Genomic DNA, 26,865 nt, shown 5'->3' on the forward strand with positions numbered 1-26,865 from the left:
GGCCTTCACATGACCCCTCCTTCCTTAATCAGTGCCACATGAAACAGGTAAAAGAATAAAATTAATATAGATCCAAAAACTACTGTATTTTACCAAGATAAGAAAAAAAATTGGAAGATTCATCCAAAAAATATTAAATATTGAAATAATTTATGACAAAAATAATGACATACCTTTACCAAACGACCTGGTTGTAGAAATGGTAAGCAATATTTTGGTTTGTGAATATATTCTTCAATTTCTTTACCCAATTTGGCAAGCTGCTGCCTAATCTTATAATAGATGACTACACTTTCTTCATTTGGTATTACTATTTTATTGTACTGTTCTTCTGAGTTCTTTATCTCTGTAAGTAAATAAAACACATATACAACATCACAAAATTATACATCTTATGTAAATTATACTAAAGATACATCTTTTTTTCCTACTACAATTGTAGGGAACAAATTCAGACTGTTTAGGTTAGAAGCTTTGAGGAAAAGATTCAGAGACAACCATAATACATGCTGTCTAGTTTCTCCCTTCCCCATTAAGGTTCACCTTCTCTATCTCTTCTCACAGTTCCCCAACTCACTGTGACCTCAAGGTGATTCTGAACTGGAGTGGTTTTATCGGGTAAGTTAATTCTCTCCTGTGGATAGGGGGAGAAGGCTATTTCTGAGAATTCTAGACCTACACTGTTGAACAAGCACTGCCCTGTAAAACTTTGTATTATGGTAGAAATGTTCCATATCAGCACCTTCCAGTATAATACCCACTAGACACTATGTGGCGAGTTAAATTTAAAATAATTAAAATTAAATAAAATTAATCATTTAGCTCTTCAACTGCACTAGCACCATTTCAAATGCTCAACAGCCATATGTGGCTGTTGACCTCTGTACTTGAAAAGCACAGAGAGAATATTTCCACAGAAAGTTCTACTGGACAGCACTATTTTGGATCTTCTAATATGCTGCTTTAACTCAGCAAAAAACCCAGTTTGTTAATGTCATCAGGCTTGCACCACCACCTGGGACTATGTCTCCTAAAACAGAACACAGGAAATTCAACCACAGTTATCTCTCTACTCAGTCAGTGGCCAAAACACTAGCCCCTTTCAGCAACTGTCCTTTTAGTTAATCTAACCATCTCTGATGCCATTCCCTGCTCCAATTCTTGCAGCTAGTGCTGACCTCCCATCCTCACTCATTCCATTATGCCTCTTTCCCACTGTGAACAAACACTATTCTTCCTTGGGTAAAACACATATAAAATTCACTATTAATGACATGTAGTACACTAACAATATATGAAACCATCACTATCATGTAGTTCTAGAATATTTTCACTACCCCAAAACTCCATACCCTTTAAGCAAACACTACTCATTCTTTTCTCCACCAGACCCCAGAAACCTTTCTGTCTGCATGAATTTGCCTATTCTAGATATTCCATATATATGGAATCATACAATGTGTGGCTTTTGTCTTTGGCTTCCTTCACTTAGCATAATCTTCTCAAAGTTCATCCATGTTGTGGCATGTATCAGTACTTCATTTCTTTTAATGGTGGAATAATATCACACTATATGGGTACACCATTTTGTTTACCAGTTGATGGACATTTGGATTATTTCCACCTTTTGGCTACCGTGAGTAATGCTGCTATGAACATTCATGCACCAGTTTCTGTTTGAACGTATTTCCAATTCTTCTGCTTACATACCATGAGTGGATGGCATTGCTGGGTCTTACAGTAATTCTATATTTAAGTTGCTGGGGAAGTGCTAAACTATTTTTTACAACAACCACACCATTTTGTTAATTACCTAAAAAAATAAATACCCATCCTAGCAAGTGTGAGGTAGCTCAATATGGTTATGATATGCATTTCCCTAATGATGCCAACCATCTTTTCATGTACTTATATGAAAAAATGTACTTATATATCTTCTTCAGTACTTATATATTTTCTTTGCAAAAATGTCTATTCAGATCTTTTGTCCATTTAAAAATTAGGGTCAGTGTCCTTGTCCCCACGGTAAGCCAAGCCACTCCTCACCTCTGCAGGAGACCCTCCAACACTAGCAGGTCAGGAGTTCCATGGACCCTGAACACTGTGGAAGGAAACCAATGTGATCTATGAACTTGGGTTGCTTGTTTTTACACAAATTGCACTGAAGTTTGAATTCCACTCAAAGCTGTAGAGAGACTGTTCTGAAGACCAGTATAATTTCTGCAGTAACACAAGCCATGTGGCTGACAAGGTCTTGGTGCTCTGGCCGTGTTTCAGGCCTGTGCCTCTGAGGTGGGAGAGATGAGTTAATGACACTGGTCCACCAGAGACTTCCAGGTTCCACGTAATATCAAATGGCGAAAGCTCTCCCAGAGATCTCCATCTCAATACTAAGACCAAGCTCCACTGAACAACCAGCAAGCTACAGTGCTGGACATCCTATGCCAAACAACTAGCGAGACAGGAACACAACACCACCCATTAGCAAAGAGGCTGCCTAAAATCATAAGGTCACAGACACCCCAAAACACATCACCACTCACAGTCCTGCCCACCAGAAAGACAAGATCCAGCCACATCCACGAGAACATGGGCACCAGTCCCCTCCACCACAAAGCCTACACAACCCACTGAAGTAACCTTAGCCACTGGGGGCAGACACCAAAAACAACAGGAACTACGAACCTGCAGCCTGTGAAAAGCAGACCCCAAACACAGTAAGTTAACCAAAATGAGAACACAGAGAAACACACAGCAGATGAAGGAGCAAGGTAAAAACCCACCAGACCAAACAAATGAAGAGGAAATAGGTGGTCAACCCGAAAAAGAATTCAGAGTAATGACGGTAGAGACTATCCAAAATCTTGGAAAGAGAATGGAGAAAATACAGGAAATTTTGAACAAGGACCTAGAAGAACTAAAGAGCAAACAATGATGAACACCACAATAAATGAAATTAAAAAGTCTCTACAAGGAATCAATAGCAGAATAACTGAGGCAGAAGAATGGATAACTGACCTGGAAGATAAAACAGTGGAAATAACTACCACAGGCAGAATAAAGAAAAAGGAATGAAAAGAATTGAGGACAGTCTTAGAGACCTCTGGGACAACATTAAATGCACCACCATTCAAATTATAGGGGGTCCCAGAAGAAGAGGAGAAAAAGAAATGAACTGAAACAATATTTGAAGAGATTATATTTGAAAAGTTACCTAATATGGGAAAGGAAATAGTCAAGTCCAGAAGCACAGAATTCTATACAGGATAAATCCAAGGAGAAACAAGACAAGACACATATTAATTGAATAATAAGAAATTAAATACAAAGAAAAAAATTAAAACCAGCAAGGGAAAAACAACAAATAACATATAAGGGAATCCCCATAAGTTTAAGAGCAGATCTTTCAGCAGCACTCTGCAAGCCAGAAGGGAGTGGCAGGACGTATTTAAAGTGATGAAAGGGAAAAACCTAGAACCAAGATTACTCTACCCAGCAAGGATCTCCTTCCGATTCGACGGAGAAATTAAAACCTTTACAGACAAACAAAAGCTAAGAGAAATGAGCACCACCAAACCAGCTTTACAACAAATGCTAAAGGAACTTCTCTAGGCAGGAAACACAAGAGAAGGAAAAGACCTACAATAACAAACCCCAAACAATTAACAAAATGGTAATAGGAACATATATATCAATAACTACCTTAAATGTAAATGGATTAAATGCTACAACCAAAAGAAACAGACTGGCTGAATGGATACAAAAACAAGACCCGTACATATGCTGTCTACAAGAGACCCACTTCAGATCTAGGGACAAAAACAGACTGAAAGTGAGGGGATGGAAAAAGATATTCCATGCAAATGGAAATCAAAAGAAAGCTGGAGTAGCAATACTCATATCAGATAAAATAGACTTTAAAATAAAGAATGTGGGCTTCCCTGGTGGCGCAGTGGTTGAGAGCCCGCCTACCGATGCAGGGGACACGGGTTCGTGCCCCGGTCCGGGAAGATCCCACATGCCGCGGAGAGGCTGGGTCCGTAAGCCATGGCCGCTGAGCCTGCGCTCCGCAACGGGAGAGGCCACAACAGTGAGAGGCCCGCGTACCGCAAAAAAAAAAAAAAATAAATAAAATAAAGAATGTTACGAGACAAGAAAGAACACTACATAATGGTCAAGGGATCAATCCAAGAAGAACATATAATTGTAAATATTTATGCAACCAACATAGGAGCACCTCAATACATAAGGAAAATGCTAACAACCATAAAAGGGGAAATTGACAGTACGGGACTTTAACACGCCACTTTCACCATTGGACAGATCATCCAAAATGAAAATTAATAAGGAAACACAAGCTTTAAATGATACATTAAACAAGATGGACTTAATAGATATTTATAGGACCTTCCACCCAAAAGCAACAGAATACACTTTCTTCTCAAGTGCTCCTGGAACATTCTCCAGGATAGATCATATCCTGGGTCACAAATCAAGTCTTGGTAAATTTAAGAAAACTGAAATCGTTTCAAATTATCTTTTCTGACCATGATGCTATGAAACTAGATATCAATTACATGAAAAAATCTACAAAAATACAAACATATGGAGGCCAAACAATACACTACTAAATAACCAAGAGATCACTGAAGAAATCAAATATGAAATCAAAAAATATCTAGACACAAATGACAATGAAAACACGATGACCCAAAACCTATGGGATGCAGCAAAAGCAGTTCTACGAGGGAGGTTTATAGCAATACAATCCTACCTCAAGAAACAAGAAACACCTCAAATAAACAACCTAACCTTACACCTAAAGCAATTAGAGAAAGAAGAAAAAAAAACACCCCAAAGTTAGCAGAAGCAAACAAATCATAAAGATCAGATCAGAAATAAATGAAAAAGAAATGAAGGAAATGACAGCAAAGATCAATAAAATTAAAAGCTGGTTCTTTGAGAAGATAAACAAAATGGATAAACCATTAGCCAGACTCATCAAGAAAAAAAGGGAGAAGACTCAAATCAGTAGAATTAGAAATGAAAAAGGAGAAGTAACAACTGACACTGCAGAAATACAAAAGATCATGAGAGATTATTACAAGCAACTCTATGCCAATAAAATGGACAACCTGGAAGAAATGGACAAATTCTTAGAAAAGCACAACCTTCGGAGACTGCACAAGGAAGAAATAGAAAATATAAACAGACCAATCACAAGCACTGAAATTGAAACTGTGATAAAAAATCTTCCAACGAACAAAAGCCCAGGAGTAGATGGCTTCACAGGCGAATTCTATCAAACATTTAGAGAAGAGCTAACACCCATCCTTCTCAAACTCTTCCAAAACATAGCAGAGGGAGGAACACTCCCAAACTCATTCTACAAGGCCACTGTCACCTTGATACCAAAACCAGACAAAGATGTCACAAAGAAAGAAAACTACAGGCCAATATCACTGATGAACATAGATGCAAAAATCCTCAACAAAATACTAGCAAACAGAATCCAACAGCACATTAAAAGGATCATACACCATGATCAAGTGGGGTTTATTCCAGGAATGCAAGGATTCTTCAATATACGCAAATGTATCAATCAACATGATACACCATATTAACAAATTGAAGGAGAAAAACCATATGATCATCTCAATAGATGCAGAGAAAGCTTTTGACAAAATTCAACACCCATTTATGATAAAAACCCTGCAGAAAGTAGGCATAGAGGGAACTTTCCTCAACATAATAAAGGCCATATATGACAAACCCACAGCCAGCATCATCCTCAATGGTGAAATACTGAAACCATTTCCACTAAGATCAGGAACAAGACAAGGTTGCCCACTCTCACCACTCTTTTTCAACATAGTTCTGGAAGTTTTAGCCACAGCAATCAGAGAAGAAAAGGAAATAAAAGGAATCCAAACTGGAAAAGAAGAAGTAAAGCTGTCACTGTTTGCAGACGACATGATACTATACATAGAGAATCCTAAAGATGCTACCAGAAAACTAATAGAGCTAATCAATGAATTTGGTAAAGTAGCAGGATACAAAATTAATGCACAGAAATCTCTGGCATTCCTGTACACTAATGATGAAAAATATGAAAGTGAAGTCAAGAAAACACTCCCATTTACCATTGCAACAAAAAGAATAAAATATCTAGGAATAAACCTACCTAAGGAGACAAAAGACTTGTATGCAGAAAATTATAAGACACTGATGAAAGAAATTAAAGATGATACAAATAGATGGAGAGATGTACCATGTTCTTGGATTGGAAGAATCAACATTGTGAAAATGACTCTACTACCCAAAGCAATCTACAGATTCAATGCAATCCCTATCAAACTACCACTGGCACTTTTCCACAGAAGTAGAACAAAAAATTTCACAATTTGTATGGAAACACAGAAGACCCCAAATAGCCAAAGCAATCTTGAGAACGAAAAATGGAGCTGGAGGAATCAGGCTCCCTGACTTCAGACTATACTACAAAGCTACAGTAATCAAGACAGTATGGTACTGGCACAAAAACAGAAAGAAGGATCAATGGAACAGGATAGAAAGCCCAGAGATAAACCGACGCACATATGGTCACCTTATCTTTGATAAAGGAGGCAGGAATGTACAGTGGAGAAAGGACAGCCTCTTCAATAAGTGGTGCTGGGAAAACTGGACAGGACATGTAAAAGTATGAGATTAGGTCACTCCCTAACACCATACACAAAAATAAGCTCAAACTGGATTAAAGACCTAAATGTAAGGCCAGAAACTATCAAAGTCTTAGAGGAAAACATAGGCAGAACACTCTATGACATAAATCACAGCAAGATCCTTTTTGACCCACCTCCTAGAGAAATGGAAATAAAGACAAAAATAAACACATGGGACCTAATGAAACTTAAAAAGCTTTTGCACAGCAAAGGAAACCATAAACAAGACCAAAAGACAACCCTTAGAATGGGAGAAAATATTTGCAAATGAAGCAACTGACAAAGGATTAATCTCCAAAATTTATAAGCAGCTCATGCAGCTCAATAACAAAAAAACAAACAACCCAATCCAAAAATGGGCAGAAGACCTAAATAGACATTTCTCCACAGAAGATATACAGACTGCCAACAAACACATGAAAGGATGCTCAACATCTTTACTCATTAGAGAAATGCAAATCAAAACTACAATGAGATATCATCTCACACCAGTCAGAATGGCCATCATCAAAAAATCTAGAAACAATAAATGCTGGAGAGGGTGTGGAGAAAAGGGAACACTCTTGCACTGCTGGTGGGAATGTGAATTGGTACAGCCACTATGGAGAACGGTATGGAGGTTCCTTAAAAAACTACAAATAGAACTACCATATGACCCAGCAATCCCACTAGTGGGCATATACCCTGAGAAAACCATAATTCAAAAAGTCATGTACCAAAATGTTCATTGCAGCCCTATTTACAATAGCCCAGAGATGGAAACAATCTAAGTGTCCATCATCGGATGAATGGATAAAGAAGATGTGGCACATATATACAATGGAATATTACTCAGCCATAAAAAGAAACGAAACTGAGCTATTTGTAATGAGGTGGATAGACCTAGAGTCTGTCATACAGAGTGAAGTCAGAAAGAGAAAGACAAATACTGTATGCTAACACATATATATGGAATTTAAGAAGAAAAAAAATGTCATGAAGAACCTAGGGGTAAAACAGGAATAAAGACACACACCTACTAGAGAATGGACTTGAGGATATGGGGAGGGGGAAGGGTAAGCTGTAACAAAGCGAGAGAGAGGCATGGACATATATACACTACCAAACGTAAGGTAGATAGCTAGTGGGAAGCAGCCACACAGCACAGGGAGATCAGCTTGGTGCTTTGTGACTGCCGGAGGGGTGGGATAGGGAGGGTGGGAGGGAGACGCAAGAGGGAGGGGATATGGAAACATATTTTTATGTATAACTGATTCATTTTGTTATAAAGCAGAAACTAACACACCATTGTTAAGCAAAAAAAAAAAAAAATCAGTTAGAACCACACTAAAAGCAACAGCAACAACAGTTGGGGCTTGGGGATACACAGGACAGGAGATGGAGAAATGGTGGCAATTTTTTTTTTTTAAGATTTTTTTTAATGTGAACCTTTTTAAGGTCTTTACTGAATTTGTTACAATACTGCTTCTGTTATATGTTTTGGAGTTTTTGAACCTGAGGCATGTGGGATCTTAGCTCCCTGACCAGGGAGTGAACCCGCATCTCCTACACTGGAAGGTGAAGTATTAACCACTGGACTACCAGGGAAGTCCTGGTAGCAATGTTTAAGCTCACAGTGTGGGTAGCAGCCTTGTTCAAAGTCATATTGAATAATCTGAGCCCAGCTAAAAGTCCTAAGGGCTTTAAATAAATGGGAAAATACTTGGAGAATTCTCCCTCTATCCCCTGCTGTATCTGGGATATTTTCTATGGCATTACAAAAGAATAACAGAAAGTGAAGTTTAAAGAGTAACTTACTTTACCAAAGGGGAAGGGTGGGGGAGGGATAAATTGGGAGTATGGGATTAACAGAGGCACACTACCATATATAAATTAGATAAACAGGGTTTTACTGTACAGCACAGAGAACTAGATTCAATATTTTATAATAAACTATAATGGAGAAGAATTTTTAAAAAGGAACATAGATATATACATATATATATGTATAACCAAATCACTTTGCTGTACACCTGAAACCAACACAATACTGTAAATCAACTATACTTCAATGTTTTAAAAAGTAATTAAAAAAAAAAATCTGAATCATGTGCTTCCCTGGTGGCACAGTGGTTGAGAGTCTGCCTGCCGATGCAGGGGACACGGGTTCATGCCCCGGTCTGGGAAGATCCCACATGCTGCAGAGCAGCTGGGCCCGTGAGCCACGGCCGCTGAGCCTGCGCATCCGGAGCCTGTGCTCCGCAACGGGAGAGGCCACAACAGTGAGAGGCCCGTGTACCAGAAAAAAAAAAAAAAATCTGACTCATCTTTTTGTATATATAAATTTACCTATCTATCTAATCTATCTTATCTATCTTTCTATCTATCTATCTATCTATCTATCTATCTATCTATCTATCTATCTATCTATCTATCTATCTAAGGCTGTGTTGGGCCTTGGTTGCTATGCACAGGCTTTCTCCAATTGCTGCGAGCGGGGGCTACTCTGTTGCGGTGCCCGGGCTTCTCATTGCGGTGGCTTCTCTTGTTGTGGAGCACGGGCTCAAGGCACACGGGCTTCAGTAGTTGTGGTGCACGGGCTTAGTTGCTCCATTGCATGTGGGATCTTCCCGGACCAGGTACTGAACCCGTGTCCCCTGCACTGGCTGGTAGATTGTTATCCACTGTGCCACCAGGGAAGTCCAAAGGTAAGTCTTAATATCAGCCAGCTTAAGAATCTTTTTTTTTTTTTTTTGGCAGTACGCAAGCCTCTCAGTGTTGTGGCCTCTCCCGTTGTGGAGCACAGGCTGTGGACGCGCAGGCTCAGCAGCTATGGCTCACGGGCCCAGCTGCTCCGCGGCATGTGGGATCTTCCCAGACCGGGGCACGAACCCGTGTTCCCTGCATCGGCAGGCGGACTCTCAACCACTGTGCCACCACGGAAGCCCAAGAATTTTTTTCATTGTCTTTTTTTCAGCCAGAGAAGTTACTACATCTATTCTTGTTATATTAAAAACGGATGACCCACACTTTAATAAAAACAGCATGGGTTAGTTAGGAAGTGGAGTCTAAGTCAAACCTGCCATCAATCAAACGTGTAACCTTATATACAGATTTAACTTCTCTTATGCCTTATTTTTTTACGTCTGTAAAATGATGCCAAAGCTTCTTCCAGCTCTATAATTTGTAATGAAGAAGAAGCTCTCTTAATTAAGACCAAAGAAATTAAGAGGAAATAATTATGATGTCATCCAGGTAAGGGTAAAAAAAAAAAATGAGAATTTAAGTTACTTGGATGTTCCAAGCCTTTTCATTTTTTTAAGGTATATTATTACACTTCATTTACTTTCAAGTGCATAAAATTGAGTGGTAGTATCCTATCAACTTGTGATAGAAAGATATCTCAAATTTGCCTTTATTGTTAAATAAATCATAGTACATTCATAAAATGGAAATATTATGCAATTAGAAACCATACTTTCAAAGAATTGAAATTAAATTTTAAAAAGCCAGAATCAGTGAGTTAGTGAATGTAAAGCATTTAACACAAGGCTAGGCATATGATAAATGTTTAACAAATGATATCAACTATAATAACATCGTTATTACCAAAACATTGTTAATCCCGACTTTGAAAAAAATATGAAAAATATGTATGAAAAATAAAAATGATGGAAGAACCACGAAGTGTTAGCAGTGGTTTTGTGGCTGTCTGTGTGAAATTACAAATGGTCTTAAATTTCCTTTGTACCTTTTGCCAAATTTGGGGTTTTTTTCTTTACAACTATGCATTGTTTTTACAAGATTTACCCAAACCAGAGTTTTAAATCTTTGCTTCTGTTTTAGATTTTAATCAGTTCTATATGATAATCAGCCACGATCTTCTAGAATAAGGATCAACACACAATACACAATTCTACTTGAACATAGTTACAATAGAACACTTACTTTTTGGACTTTAGAAAGCATTATATTAATTTTGAATATTATTATTCATGAATATGAATTATCATGTGATATGTCTATAACAATAAATTATACTAAATTTGAATTAACCATAGAATTATGTCCTGATAGTGTTTTCTTTCATTTTAAAATGTTCTAGTTGGTTACAATGATTTGGCTTACCAGAAAAAAACCAATGGCTAAAGCAGTCAATAACACCATAATTTTGCTATTTGGTCTACCCTAGCTAAATGAGGCTGTTATGGTAATTTTATACTTACTCTCTACTACTCCTGGAATTGCTCTATAATGCTGAAACTGGTAGAAGGATTTTTCCAACATGTACTCAGGATTTATTTCTTCTACTCGTAGTAAGTTCAAGACCATGTTGTAGGTCAAATGGAAAGCACTATTTAGAGGATCAGCTGAGCCCTGAGAGAAAAAAACATGTCAATGTTGTAGATTTTAAAAATAAATTCATAAAAGTATTTTTAACCTCCTGAACTGCATAACAGTTTAGTCTTCACTAAGGAATACTACAGAAATGTATTAAGTTCTTTCCTTTAAATGACCAATACAAAGTGATAAGAGTTGATCTTTGGGAAAGTGAAGGGAGGGAAAAAACACCAACTAGGACAGTAGTAGTTAAAATACTGTTGGCCAAGTATGTTTAGCTCTCTGCCTTCTAGGTACTTGACAGGATTACACATTTTGCCCTCAGTGGGGAGGGCAAATAAGTTTCAGTGATGTATCACTTCCTGGTCAAATATTTAACTGCTGGTGTGAAAAGCTACATTTTCCCTGCTGGCACAGTGACTGCCAATGTTCAAGATGGTGGCTTCTCTATCAGCTTGAATCCCTAAACAATAATAAGCATAGTCTCCTTTGTAAACGTGCAATGAACAAGTAAAGAGAAACAAACCTTTAAGTTACTGAGATTTAGGTTTGTTACTGCAGCATAACCTAGCCTATGCTAATAAGCACACTAAATTTCAGAATGATATTCAGAAAAAATTAGTTATTTTGAAACTCTCAGCTTTCTGAAATGACATAAAACTGCCTAAGTGTTTCCCCAAAATTTACAGACCAGTCTTTGTCAACACTTTGGTAATTCCACTTTCTCCTCCTAATTGTGGCCGTTACCAAAGAAGGGCTAGTTACAATAGTGTGACCTTAATTTGCAACAAGGTTTATGTCCAAAATACTTCCTTGAGATCTAAACTTTTCTTTCAATGTTTCTTCAGGAATACGTTTTCTTTTCTCTTCTCTTTTCTTTTCTTCTCCCTCCCTCCCTCCTTCCTTCCTTCCTTTTTTTTTTAATATTTTTTTTTGGCTACGTTGGGTCTTTGTTGCTGCTTGTGGGCCTTCTCTAGTTGCGGGGAGCGGGGGCTACTCTTCGTTGTGGTGAGCAGGCTTTTCATTGCGGTGACTTCTCTTGTTGCGGAGCACAGGTTGCAGGCGCATGGGCTTCAGCAGTTGTGGCTCGCAGGCTCTAGAGCGCAGGCTCAGTAGTTGTGGCGCATGGGCTTAGTTGCTCCATGGCATGTGGGATCTTCCCGGAACAGGGCTCAAACCTATGTACCCTGCACTGGCAGGCAGATTCTTAACCACTGCACCACCAGGGAAGCCCAGGAATACTTTTTTCTAAATGCAAATACTTCCTAAGATTGAAAATGGTTATGTAGTGCCCAAATGAGAATGACCAAATTCTTGGGAGATACATGCTGAAATATTTAGAAGTGTCACAAAACATGCAAATCTTTAAATAGCAAAATACACAAATACTGTTAGGGTATTCAGAGGCTTTTAAATTGAGGTTTATAAGCCAGCCTTATTGCATTCAGAATTATAAATGTATGGATATAGGATTTTATGAGAAGAAGCAGAACTTTCAACAGTCTGAAATGGTGCTATTCCTTAACTCCTGAAAAATCAAGAGCCATTTACCCTAGGGGATTAGTTAGGAAGTCCCTAAAACCTTCATTTTTATCCACTTTCCTTGAAAATAGGGCCAAAGGGAGATGTGGAGTTAGTATGAAAATCACATTCTTGGGGAAGAGAGGAATGAAAGACAACTTCAGCTACTTCATAATTTTGCAAACAGACCAACTTTTTACTATTCTATTATTTTTCTTTTCTACTATTACCTCCTTTAAGAAATGTGGGGCTTCAATATTGCAAATGTTTATTTCCAACCTCAAGCTCTGCTTCTATATTCAAACTGCTGTAGAATACACCTATCTGAATTCTCCATCACCTTAAACTCAACATAGCATTTTAACATTGTATCCAAGTGACCCCAGGACAACCCCAACTTATGCCTGATATATTGATGTAATTATTAATAGTCCCTTCTTTCAGTATTACAGTATCCTAATTTGATGCTAAAAAATATGGCTATACAGCCGTTCCCCAGTGTCTTCGGGTTCCCTATCTGAGGATTCAATGAACTGTGCTTTGCAAAATACTTGGGAAAAAAAATTGCAGAAAGTTCCAAAAAGCAAAACTTGAATGTGTCATGCAGCATAGGCAACTATATACACTGTATTTACGGCTATTTAAATAGCATTTACAGTTCCATACTATAAGTAATCTAGAGATGATTTAAGTATATGAAAGATGTTCATAGGTTATATGCAAATACTGTGCCATTTATGTAAGAGACATGAGCATCCTCTCATTTTGGTATTTCAGTATACGTGGGGGTCTTGGAACCAATCCCCTGAGAATACCAAGGGAGGACTGTAACTACACAGAATACTATTTACTCTTAAAGAAAATTCTGCAGTATGTAACAACATGGATGAACTTTGAGGATATTATGCTAAATGAAACATGCCAGTCACAGAAAGACAAATCCTGCATAATTCCTCTTACATGAGGTATCCAAAATAGTCAAATTCATGGACTTAAAGAGTAGAATGGTAGTTGTCAGAGACTGAGAGGAGGAGTAATTGGGAAGTTACTAATTAAATGGCATCAAGTTTCAGTCAAGTGAGATAAATAGAGATTTGCTATACAACAGTCAACAACAACGTATTTTACAACATAATAATTTATTAAGAGGGTCGATCTCGGCTTCCCTGGTGGCGCAGTGGTTGAGAGTCCGCCTGCCGATGCAGGGGACACGGGTTCGTGCCCCGGTCTGGGAAGATCCCACATGCCGCGGAGCGGTTGGGCCCGTGAGCCATGGCCGTTGAGCCTGCGCATCCGGAGCCTGTGCTCCGCAACGGGAGAGGCCACAACAGTGAGAGGCCCACGTACAGCAAAAAAATAAAAAATAAAAAAATAAAAATTAAAAAAAAAAAGAGGGTAGATCTCATGTTAAATGTTCTTTGCACAATAAAATTTAAAAACTTTTTTTAAATGAAATGAAAGACAATAGAAATTTACACTTACAGGGTAACAAATCTAGAGATATCAAGTAAATGGAATGAAAAAATCTGTACTAAAGGAACCAGATGCTGCCATTAAAATATTACCTCATGATTCAATTATTTCCATACACAGAGTACGAGGTAAGAAAAATAGTGTTTATTATATGTGACAAAATTTAAAGAAAAGAATAACACAAATTTTCAGTCTTGACCATTTTCCTTACACAAAGAATTAAAGTTATATGGACACTTAAAGATGGGTTTCCAAGTGTTAATCTTTAAAACTGAAAATAAGACACCATACGATCACTATGAATATGTACAGATAAGCTTTGTCTTTACTCATATAAAAACATTAAAAAAAAAAAAAAGAAAAAAGAACTTTACCTATTTTTGCTTCAACATACCAGGCTTCCTACAACCATATCTCAAATTCTCCATGCAGTTCCTGAGTCTTAGAAGTTGAACACAGTATATTTCAGAGATATTGACCTATGTATGTCTTAACATGTTTTGAAGATTTATTTTAAGTAGCTAATCAGCTGGCAGTTAATTTTATATTTTAATTCATGTTAAGTTTCCTATCTTATTGACAGTGTTCTCTATGGATATGCTTAATAATTCCTTACTATCAATACATGGAGAAGGAGAAGGAGAAGGAAAGCAATCAGGCAGGTCAAACTTCCTTGGGAAGCTCTTCAAAATAAAACAAAAATCTTAGACAATCCAAAACACAAATACTAAGCAAGCAGAATGAACAGGTTAATTTGAAATAAAGCTTATAAATTTAACTTTATTATTGGGATATTATAATCTCTCAACAGGATGAATCAGAATGGTAGATTGTAGAATTAATTTATTAAGCTATCTGGGCTTGCAAAGGTATAGGAAGATAACTGTGCACAATACTGATAATATCTGCCCTACTTCCTGTGCTGATAGGTGAGAAGAGATTTGTGCAGTGGAGTGGGCAGATATAGAGGTATCTCAAATTTGGAGGGCAAAGTAAATATTTCTGCCCTCTGCAGATCTCCATCCCCTCCACTGCACGACTTGCTCTTTTCCTATTAGAACAGAAAGTAGGGTACAAAGTATCAGCAATTTGAGCAGTTACCCTCTTCCACCTTCCTAAGCCCAGATAGTTTAGTAAATTAACTCATCTACTCAAGAGAGGTATTTGAACTGACACAATTAATTTCAATGTGGTCCTGAAGCATGTTTCTCAAATTCCTGGTGAAGGCACAGAAGCTTAACTTGTTACCTTAAGTAGTTGTTTTCCAATTGTTGGGCTCATCTTTTCATCTACCATAAGAATTACAATTCCTCTGTCATCCATTCCCCTCCTTCCAGCACGACCAGACATCTGAATGTATTCACCAGAGGAAATCTGAATGAATGTAATTAAAAATGCAAAGTTTAGGAGAAAACCTGGTGAAAAACATATTCTTAAAATTATTCTTATCATAAAGTTCACAAGCACAAGCTACACATTCCATGACAGGAGACAAGATTAAAAACATGAACTTTTAGGAAAGTTTAAGTAAAAAGATAAAAATGCAAAACACTTAAGAATAATGTTGCAAAACTAAATTTTAGATCCAAAATGATCAAATAGCTATAGAGAAATACTGGCTAATTCACTGGCATAAAAAATATCTTTGAACTAGATATTCTGGAAAACAGGAAAGTTTAAGAAAGCAAACAATGACCCAAACTCTATTAAATACCAATTCTGTCTGGATCATAACAAATTTTCTTAATTTCCAAATGAGATTAATATAAAAATCAACACATACAAAAAGCACAATTTCTATTTTCTCACTGTATGTCCTTGGCATTCGGAAGAGTCCGTTCATCACTAAGAACCACCTAAGGGAGAAAGGTTAGTAAGCCTCCCATGCATAGTCTTTCAGGGTAAAACTGAACCACCTGAACACTGGGCAAAGTTTTACCTATAACTACATGTATACTTTTCTTCTGTAGAAAGGGTCCAGCATGTTCGGACTCTCCAAAAATGTTTGACTCAAGAAGAGTTACAAACCACTGTGCTACTAGAAAGCATATTACTGATAGCATCTAAAACAGACCTAACGACTTGGGACCAACCTTAAAGATCAGAAAAGAACATTTCAAAAAGGCAGTCCAATAAAATCTCAACAGCACTCAAGGGCATCGTTACATTTTGACACATTATGATTTTTAGATTTCATAATTAGGATCTTGAATCATCAAGAAATGGTTTTCTTAAATTCAATTGCCCACTTTACTACATACCCTTCCCTGGGGTCCACTGGATGCCAAGGAGCATGTAAAGTCATGAAAAACTTATTTATTTTCTTGTAGCATCAGTTTTATTCAAAGAATTAAGTAATTTTAAACTGATGATGAAGAATTTTAAAATTTACATTAACTTAAAATATAAAACATATGGAAGACTTTATCCACTTTGCAATTAAAAATTATATTCTACATGAAATAGTCTTCTTTTGACTTAAAAAAGTCACAAGTTACAGAAAGTTTTTCAGGCCTTCTCAAAACTTTGAGGCCTTCTCAAAACATAGAGGCCTTCTCTATGACGCCTCCCTGACCACTTATATACAAATGACTTCTTTTCTTGTGTTCTATTCTTCCTACACATACTTCTCAGAGCCCATAAAATAAACTTCCACCTGCACTAAGTCTCTTCACAGTAGGGATTAGTTTGGTTTTGCTTTAAATTTAGCATCCTCAGTATCTACCATAGCTCTAGGCCCATAGTTTAAGTTTGGTAAGAAGCGATTACTTGCTTCTGGATTAAGGATTTATTTTTACTCCAATTCACCATTTCACTCATGATCCCAACTTTTGCCTTAGGAAAGACATATGTGCAAACCTGTTAAAAAAAAAAAATCTCTATTTTAAACCTAAAGAGTAAAACAGTGAGCTACAACTGTAGCCGCTATAGTAGAGGTGCTTTAAATAACTTAAAATTTGAAGAAATAAATAATTCGACGTATTTTAAATGCGTTAAAGCATTCATGACTCATTTGCACACCTATCCCTCATCACCAAACTCTTTCACCTAAAGTAGTTTTTGGTTTTTGTTTTTGGCTAAAGGATAGAAATATAAAGGATCTGAAATTAAACTTCGATGAACTTCTCATATTCGCTCAGGTACAAGTTTTAAAGTATTTAGAACTGAAAATCTCAAAGACTACATGAGCCAAAATTATCTTAGGTAAAACAACTGAAGCTAAAAGTTATTTCAATATATGAATTATTTTACTTACCCATCGGAAATCCTTCCCATCAAATTTTCGGGCGTTTGTAAATAAAACAGTTCTAGCTGGCATGTTAATTCCCATAGCAAAAGTCTCAGTGGCAAATAAGGCCTAAATGAATAAATATACAATTAAACACATATTTTAAACTGAAAAACTAGTTTCGTTAATAGATTACTCAAGTATAAATAAATCATTAATTTTAAAAATTAGTTGTTAATGAAATTGTACAAAAATAAGACATGCTATCCCAGGTGTATTTCAGTTTTTTATATACAAAATTATTAAAATTACATATAATTATGTATATTATAGTAAATTTATTTTATAATATTTAATGTCCCTTGCATCCCAGAAATTTTTTAATTCAGGGAAAATAGTCTTTCTTTCTGTAACTCCAGTGGTGGTAACTTGGAGAGACTACTACTGGTCTAATGGACAAAGCATTATTAGGCTGGAGAATATTTTTCTAAACGCAGTCACACTTCCTGGTTTCTTCATTGATGATGCAGTATTTTTAGAGACACCTTTAAAATCTCTGAGGGGAGATCAAAATCAGTGGCACTTTATGTTCACATCTAAGACTTTACCAAAGAGCACACAAAGGTATGTGTACAAGTTAAGTCATTGAAGTACTGTATTAAATAATCTAAATTTTCATCAATTGATAACAATATAAAAACACTTTATTTCATCAACTTAACAGAATGTTATTCATCTGTTAAAAAGAATGAATAGCAACGCATATGATGAAATTGAATAACATGGGTAATATAATCACTTCTGTTTACAAATTAAATCAAATGTTATTTGTATGTATCCTAGTGGATATTTCTAGGAAGTGAAGGGCAATGGTGGTCTTTAATTTTTCACTTTATGTACAGTTATTCTATTTGAATTCTACAATCCACAAGTATCACTTAAAAGATTCTTTAAAATGGGTCTCAACAAAACATGAAATCTATATGAGGACATCAACAGGGCCTTACCAGGACCCAGGTACAAATAGTGACCAATTCTTTATCTAAAATCCTAAAGTATGGTCTTTAGGGTGAGTAAATTTCTTTTAAATATCCTAGTTAGTGCTGAAGTTCTCATGACAAATCTCTAATCTGATTTTTAAACATAAAATAATTTATGAGTCATATAAAGGCTTACAACTATATTTTGGAGTTGTTTCCCATTTTCAACATCCCATTACGGGGTACAGACATCGACATAATATTAAAAATTAAATTAGACTCTCTTTGGTTTAAAGGAGAACATCCTAAAAACTCGTCTAAACAGCAATTCTCCTTGTCTTTTCTAAACTAGTCCTTTTAATCTGTATACAGAATGGAGTCCACTTACAGTATCAACTTCAGGTCTGAAAATTAAACAGCACCTTCTGGAAAATTCTAAACTGTATTCAGTAATGATACCATTTCTTACTTTAAGACTAGGAAAAGAAACAAATGACTTTTACCTACAGTCCAAAATTTATGAAGTGTAACACTGTATACAAAAATAAGTTCATTACCTAAGCCATTCCATTCGACTTACTTAAAAAATAACAATAAAAAAAAAGTTGCCTCAAACAGTGTTCTTGATAACTTTCAAATTGCTCACACAACACAATTTTAGGGCATAATAAATAAAATAAAATCATACCTTTATCAATCCTTCAGAAAAGAGAATTTCTATAGTTTCTTTCAAAATAGGAAGTAAACCACCATGGTGAATACCAATGCCCCTCTTCAAAAGAGGAAGTACATGTTCAACCTACGATTGGATTCAATTTTATTTTTAAAAAGATGTGAGGAAAAGAACTTTTAAAATGTGAAACTAACAAAATTAAGAAAAATGGGTAATCAAGAAAGAATGCTGTTTAAAGAAATTTTATATAACTTTTCCAGAAAAACTAGAAACCAAACCCATATTCCCACAAATTATTAAACTTAAAACACAATATAATTCTGTCCTAGCTTTAACATGAAAGGCATGTTTAAATAAACTTTATAAATGTTTTGCTTCCTCATTCAAATTTTCCAGTATTACTTCATCTCCTCTAAAAAAATTAAAGGTTATGATAGCAAAGTTTGCATCTGCATGAAATGAACTTAAAAAATACCACCAGGAGTTCCCTGGTGGCACAGTAGTTAAGAATCCGCCTGCCAATGCAGGGGACACGGGTTCAAGCCCTGGTGCAGGAAGATCCCACATGCTGCGGAGCAACTGGGCCAGTGAGCCACAATTACTGAGCCTGTGTTCTAAAGCCCGGGAGCCACAACTAGTGAGCCCGCTCGCCTAGAGCTCGTGCTCCACAATAAGAGAGGCCACCGCAGTGTGAAGCCCATTCACCACAATGAAGAGGAGCCCCCACTCGGCACAACTAGAGAAGACCTGTGCACAGCAATGAAGACCCAATGCAGCCAAAATAAATAAATTTAAAAAAAAAATACTGGCCAACTCAAACCAAAAGAAAATAAATAACTATAAAGCATATTTAATATAAATATGTACTTTATCTAAAAACAAATGAATTACTGAAGAGTTCATTCTCATTAACACTATTAAATTCCATTAAATTTTACTATTAGAAGTGTGCTAGGATAACAAGTATGTATAAAGACATGGCTCAAGCTCTTAGATACTAATAATTCAGCTGGAAAGAAAAATTACAGTAAGATTTCATAAATTAAATATCATTTTAAATACAAAGAAACATGCAATTGCAGTCTTATCATAAATCCCACACAAATCAAAGCAATCGTCTGTAAGCAGAGTATGCCCCTCCAATTTTTCTTTTCACAAAATAAAACTTTCATATAGTATTAGGTTGGGCTAAAGCATTAGTTCTCAGTTTCGGATGCACATTAGAACAACCAGGGGAGTTTCTGAAAGATTCTAATGATCAGGACACACACCAGACAATTACATCAGAATCTCTGGAGTGGCAACAAGGCATCAGTGTATTTTAGAACTCCTAAGGCAATTCTAATAGTCAAAAGAAAAAACCACTTTAATTAATTAAAGCAAAGTAGAAATCAAATTTCTCACTAAACTTAGGTTTTCTCTATTGTTTTGTCTGGTAGCCTTATGAATTAAGAAATTCACTGACTTAAAATCAGCATTAAAAATTTTGTAGTATTAGGAACAGAAGCAGTAATTTCCAGATCATGCTAGCTTTCAGAGAAAAGTTTCTTCAAGGCAGCAAATGTTTCCTTTTGTCACCTTCTTAGAAGTTCAAAATAAGAATCAAGGTATCATTTCAGTGCACAATGCAACATATTTACTGCAGTGTGCAAACAGTGCAATATATAATATAGTAACAAATCCAGGAAATACAAAGTGAATATATACTATCTGTTAATAGCCACAGTCTACTTAATGACATTAAACACACACCTGAGGGAGCTTTTTATCTTCATCTGACAAGCAGTCAATTGCGTTACTGAATACTTCTTCAACCATCTTCTTTTCTTCATCTAAGAGAGAAAACCCAAAGGTACGTAAGTATCTAAATGAGTCAGTGATAACAAATTTCACACAACACAAAGAATAAGAGTCTATAAAGAGTAAAAGTAAAGACTCATGATTTTACATAGGCAGAAGGTAAAGTAGATCAAATTTTCTACATAATTATTTAATAAAATTCATTGCCTTTCAAAACAGATCTAGCAGAGTTAGTCCATGAATAAAAGTACTATCTTATAAAAGCAGTAACAGTAATTACGCTAGGTATCTACATGCAATATTTAAGTCAAAAAATTACAGGACACAGGGATTATTATTGCTCACTATTAAGGAAAGTAAGGCATTGAGCAAATAATGGGCATTGGTATTAACTGTTACATCAGCAATTCCAAAGCCTATGCTCTTAACCATTACACTGCCTGCTTATAAAGTGACTATCTGTCAATAAATATTTGACTTTATCAATATATAACCTTGCAACATCAAGCACATACAGCACTGGTAGTTATAAGAAAACATTTCTAAGTAGAGCAATTCACTCAGTCAAAAAAAAATATTATTGGCTTTAGCAGGGTATATGGGTTATCTGTCATTTGTTATTTTTTACCCATGGAAAAGTAAAAATTAGCTTTAAAATCATGGGATTAGTTCTGTGCCTTGATAAAGAAAACAAGACGACTGAAATTTGATTCTGCATGACTGAATATACTATTTACTTCTCACTGCACAGGATCAGATATGTAAAAGGCTGAAATGAATGACAACTGGGTTGCTATTTGGCATGCTGCAATTTTTGCCTAGGCTATGCTACTATCTAGCTGCGTGACTTTTAAATGGTTATATTTACAGTTAATAAATGAGAATAATATATTCATTTGCTAGAAGTTATTTTACTTTATTCAAAAATTATACCACAGTTAGGTACAGGGGCAGGTCTTCCCAGTTTGGATTTCTAGAAGAATGAAACATAACAGAAGGTAGTCTGACCAAGAGACTAACCTTAAGTAATCAGACCGAAAACCACAATAACCAAAGAGCTATGGCAATGAAGTATAAGAAGGTATGAGTCTAATATTTCTTACTAGGGGTCTTTGGGTTTTATATAGAACAATGTATTATACTTACCTTCCAATAAAAGACAGAAGAAAGGAAAAGAAATGATAAATTGAGGGCCTTAAAGTTTTTACAAATGTGATGTAATTACTGCTGTAACAGTAAGGTGAACTGCAAATTCTAGCAATACACAAAAATGTCTTACCAGAAATATATTTACACTAGTTTTCACGTAACATTAAAACTATACTGAAATTATATAGTACCTGTGTTGAAATCTAATTTGGTCATTTGAAGTGCATAGGCTTCACAATCTTTCTTACTAAAACTGAAAATAATTACAGGTTGAAAGTTTCTTTCCATAATCATCTTCACAATCTTGAACACATTTGATGGTCCTGCAAAATAGGTACATAAACCATATCCAAAAATTAACTCAAAATGGATTAAAGACTTAAATGTAAAATCTAAAACTACAAAACTCTTAAAAAATATACAGGAGTAAACCTTCATGATGCTGGGTTAGGCAAAGCACTCTTAGATATGATACCAAAAGCATAAGCCACAAAAGAAAAAAAAACCCTGATGAACTGGATTTCACCAAAATTTAAAACTTTTGTACTTCAACAGACAACAATAATAAAGCTAACCCTAACTCACAGAATGGAAAAAAATATTTACAAATCAGATATCTAATAAAGGTCTAGTATCTAGAGTATAAAAGAATCCTTACAACTAAACAACAAAAAGACAATGTAATTTTTGAATGGGCCAAGGATTTGAATAGATATTTTTCCAAAGATAAACAAATGGCCAGTAAGCACAGGATCTTCATTAGCCAACAGAGAAATGTAAATAAAAACCACACTGAGATATGACTTCATACATACTAGGATGACTATAATCAAATAGACAGGCTACATTAAAGTACTGGCAAGGATGTGGAGGAAATGGATACCTCATATCCTTCTGATGACAATGTATAATGGGGCAGACACTATGGAAAATAACTTGGCAGTTACTGAAAAGGTTAAACATAGAATTATCATATGACTCAGCAATTGCACTAGGTATATTCTCATGAGAAAAGAAAACACGTTCACACAAAAACTGGTAGTACACAAATGTTTACAGCAGCATTAATCACAACAATCAAAAAGTTGAAAACAACCTAACTGTTCATCAACTGAAGAATGAATACATAAAATGTGGTAAAATCATACAATGGAATGTTATTTGACCATAAAAAAGAATGAAGTACTGACATATGCTATAACATAGATGAACCTTGAAAACAAGCTAAGTTGCAAAACACCACATATATCATGATTCCATTTATATGAAATTTCTAGAAAAGGAAAATAGAAATAGAAAGTAGATTAGTGATTGCCTAAGGCTGAGGGGTGGTGGGGAAGAGGTTGGGAGTAAATGAAGAATGACTGATAATGGGTATGGGGTTTCTTGTTGAGTTAATGAAAATGTTCTAGAATTAGATAGTAGTTGCACAATTTTGTGAATATACTAAAATCCACTTAATTGTACCCTTAAAAATGGTGACTTCTATGATACGTGAATTGTATCTCAATAAAAAAACTGTGGTGACGGCTGCATAATTCTGTGAATGTACTAACAACTGTTGAATTGTATACTTTAATGGGTGAATTGTATATGAACTATATCTCAGTAAATGTCATAGAGGAAAAAGAGATTAAACCTTTATTCATCCAATTTTATCATACACTATCTAGCTCTTTATACAGCCCCCTGAGGGGAAAAAAGTTAAATAAAAAAACCCCAAAAAATGTAACCTGAAAATACAATTTACATGTAAAATTCTCTTAAAACAAAGTTCCAAATCACCTTTTGTTCCTCCTTTTCTCCCCTTCTGATCTCCTTTTGCCAAATCACCAGCATCTCGAAGTACCTGCATCGCAGTATTAAAATTATCTTCTCTGAAGTCACCCTGGAATCACAAAATTTTTCTGTGTAACTTAATACCTAATCATAATGCAAATATTTTTTCATACCTCAAAACAGAGCTCCTTAAATAATAAATAATTTAATATAATAACTGGGAAAAGCAAAACATAAGATATCTAAAACATGTCCAGAGCCCCTTATTCTCAAGGCATTTAAAAAATACTGGAAAAGGAAGGAAATCTAATCCATGCATTAAAAAATACGAGTCTTAAATATAATTTTTGACATAAACATACATACACAAAAAACCAACAATAACTCTGGACCACAAAACTACTTAAGAAAAAAAACGGATTTCTGCCATTCTTCTCTAGTTTAAAGAAAAATGGGTATAAACAGCAAAGTATGATATTATAGATATAAGAATTATAATTACTCCCTTACATTTTCATCAACCACAAGGTGCAGACCATCTCCCCCTGCTGGAAAAATGTAGTGCTGTAATGGAGTAGGCCGATAATCTGTGTAAATTACATGACAAGGCTGTAAAAACAAAGAAAACTAATTAACCATATATTTTATTTCTTCAAAATAATACCATGTATATGACCTACCTAAAACACCTTAAGGAGACAAACTTTTGAATTCAACATTTCAAAAAGAAAAAAGTTTTTTAAAAAAACCCTTAAGTCAGGAAGAGAAAAATGGGGAAAAATGAGGTCTATCAAATTACACTACCATCTGTTCAATTTTACTAATTCCCTAATCAGGGATAAATATCAATACATGATTTGAGTTTCCATATGATCTTGGATCCATACCCTAGACCTGTGATGTCATAATTAAAGAAGACTTCAATTTCTCCGTAGCAGCAGTAATGGTGACACAGAATGCTCCCTGAGGTAAAATGGAACTTTTCTAGCCCAGAGGCTTTTCAAAGCCTTACTAAAACAGCAGGTTGATCTAACTCCTCCAGAAGATCCACTGTGTTTCTATCCTACAGAAGCAACATGGATGTTACAAAAATACCATTAGAGAGCTTATAAATGGATAAAAAAAAAATTTGTCAGCATTCTGGTATAAAGGAAAAATAAGGGCAGAAAAATAAAACCAAGAATAAATTTAGTACACATGAACAAAAGCTTGTTATAAGGTCCTTTAATGCTGCTAAAATTAGACTAGAAAAGCAAAAAGGAAATACAGTCAGTAAAAAGTCTGCATTCACATGAAAACAATCAAATCACCCTCTCAGGAAATGCCCAGCTTTTTCCCAGTACCGAGGTCTTAGAGAAAATTCTCTGTGTACTCGTGGTTCATTGTACGAACAGATAGTTTCCAAACCTGGCAGGTCATCATGATCAATTTGGGAGCGTTTAAAAGTTAAAGATTTCAAAACCCAAGATCCTACTTCCAGAGATTTTGATGTATTGGGTTTGAGATGGGACTCAGAAAATTCACACTTATAAAAAATTAGTCGGTTTATTTTGATAAGCTTGCTTGATTTAACAAGTAGTTTTACATTAAAATGTCTTCTTTATTCTAGGCAGCATCAGGAATGAAGTACAGGATATAGTAAGGCCAACTTGTAACATTTTAAATATTGAAAACATCAAAAAAGGGAAAGAAAATACCTGTTTATGTAAGTGGCAAATCCATTCAGCAAACTGCCGGGCATTTGGAATAGTAGCCGAAAGAAAGACATAGTGAACATTATCAGGAAGCAAAATAATAGTTTCTTCCCATACGACACCACGCTCTGAAAAATACAAATACACCTTGGAATTCAATGTCACTTCATTATTTTCTCTCAAGCTCAATAATTAGAAATACAGACCATGTTGCACAAGGATATTTTTAGCCACAGACCCTTACCGTAAACTACTTTAGTTCTAACCATGAATTCATTTAGTAGGAAGTTAGTAGACTAAACCACCATGAACACAATGTACTCTGAAATAACAGCCTGCAAAAAGCAGTGCCAAACTGAATGCTGTTCAAACAGCCTAACAAGAGTCCCAGGACAATGGAAATAGTATTTCCATCTCACTTAGAGAAGCAGAAGTTGCTGGCTTATAGAAAGTCACAGTAACAAATTTCAAAGAAACACCATTACTACAGCATATAGCATCGTTCATCTAAATTACCATCATGATCTCCAGAGATGAAAGAAAGATTTGATAAACAACAAAACTATAAGTCAGATGGAAAAAAAATGGAAAAATCCATGTGAGAATTTCCCTCCCATAAATGAACAAATCAATACAGGATTCATGATTTAAAAACCAAAATAACTCTGTATAGAACCTAATCTTATGAATTTCACAAAAGTGAAATTTTGAAAAAAGGGTAAATGATTTCTTAAACTTGTATTACTTTCACTATGAATACAGGTTAACTCACTGCTTTAATTCAAATAAAAACTAAGCTTTAAGTGTGTACATATTAAACATTTAAATTTTACATGTGTCTGTTAACTTTCGCCCTCCAAGTTCCACCCAAAATTCCAAGTAAACTTACTTTTCCATTACAGTAGTGCAATCGTTCAAGTAAAGGGATAAATATTTTGCTCATTTTTATTTCATAATCCTCACTTTATTTTTACCATAAACATGCACTTATTTAAAAAAATAAAATAAAAATCAAGAATGTTAACTTTGTAGGCTAGAAGTTTTGGAAATTCCTTAGCATTAGTTATACAGGAGAGCTCTCTATTAAAGGGAACTAATTTTAATTCCATTTTTAAAATGTGAATTTGCATTTTCTCACACAGAAGTTGTTACTTTTTAAGAAGCTGTAACTGAATGAGATCCTACTGGAAATATCACATCATGTTATCCACAAATTAGTTTATGAGAACTCTACTCACATGGAAATCAACAACTACTTGTTCCAAATTCCTAATGCCATTCTTTTTTTTTTAAACATCTTTATTAATAGAGTATGATTTAGTGTTGTTAGCTTCTGCTGCATAACAAAGTGAATCATCTATATGCATACATATATCCACATATCCCCTCCCTCGTGCATCTCCCTCCCACCCTCATCCCACCCTTCTAGGTGGTCACAAAGCACCAAGCTGATCTCCCTGTGCCATGCAGCTGCTTCCCACTAGCTATTTTACATTTGGTACTGTATGTATGTCAGTGCTACTCT

The 26,865-nt window shown here is 35.5% G+C and overlaps 1 protein-coding gene across 1 annotated transcript in view; it reads right to left on the minus strand.

Moving 5' to 3' along the window:
• MTREX (Mtr4 exosome RNA helicase) overlaps nucleotides 1-26,865 on the minus strand; it is a 127,018-nt gene that overhangs the window by 56,715 nt on the left and 43,438 nt on the right. The window contains exons 8-17 of the mRNA XM_082624149.1: nucleotides 25,344-25,468; nucleotides 24,157-24,255; nucleotides 23,653-23,755; nucleotides 22,059-22,190; nucleotides 20,671-20,750; nucleotides 18,934-19,044; nucleotides 17,293-17,394; nucleotides 15,285-15,410; nucleotides 10,928-11,078; nucleotides 174-346 (exon numbers count right to left, since the gene is read on the minus strand). Coding sequence (XP_082480275.1) covers nucleotides 174-346; nucleotides 10,928-11,078; nucleotides 15,285-15,410; nucleotides 17,293-17,394; nucleotides 18,934-19,044; nucleotides 20,671-20,750; nucleotides 22,059-22,190; nucleotides 23,653-23,755; nucleotides 24,157-24,255; nucleotides 25,344-25,468 — 1,202 coding nt within the window. The remainder of the gene's footprint in view (nucleotides 1-173; nucleotides 347-10,927; nucleotides 11,079-15,284; nucleotides 15,411-17,292; nucleotides 17,395-18,933; nucleotides 19,045-20,670; nucleotides 20,751-22,058; nucleotides 22,191-23,652; nucleotides 23,756-24,156; nucleotides 24,256-25,343; nucleotides 25,469-26,865) is intronic.

Source organism: Mesoplodon mirus (genome assembly GCF_964341445.2).
Source record: "Mesoplodon mirus genome assembly, chromosome: 5".
NCBI classification, from domain to species: Eukaryota; Metazoa; Chordata; class Mammalia; order Artiodactyla; family Ziphiidae; genus Mesoplodon; species Mesoplodon mirus.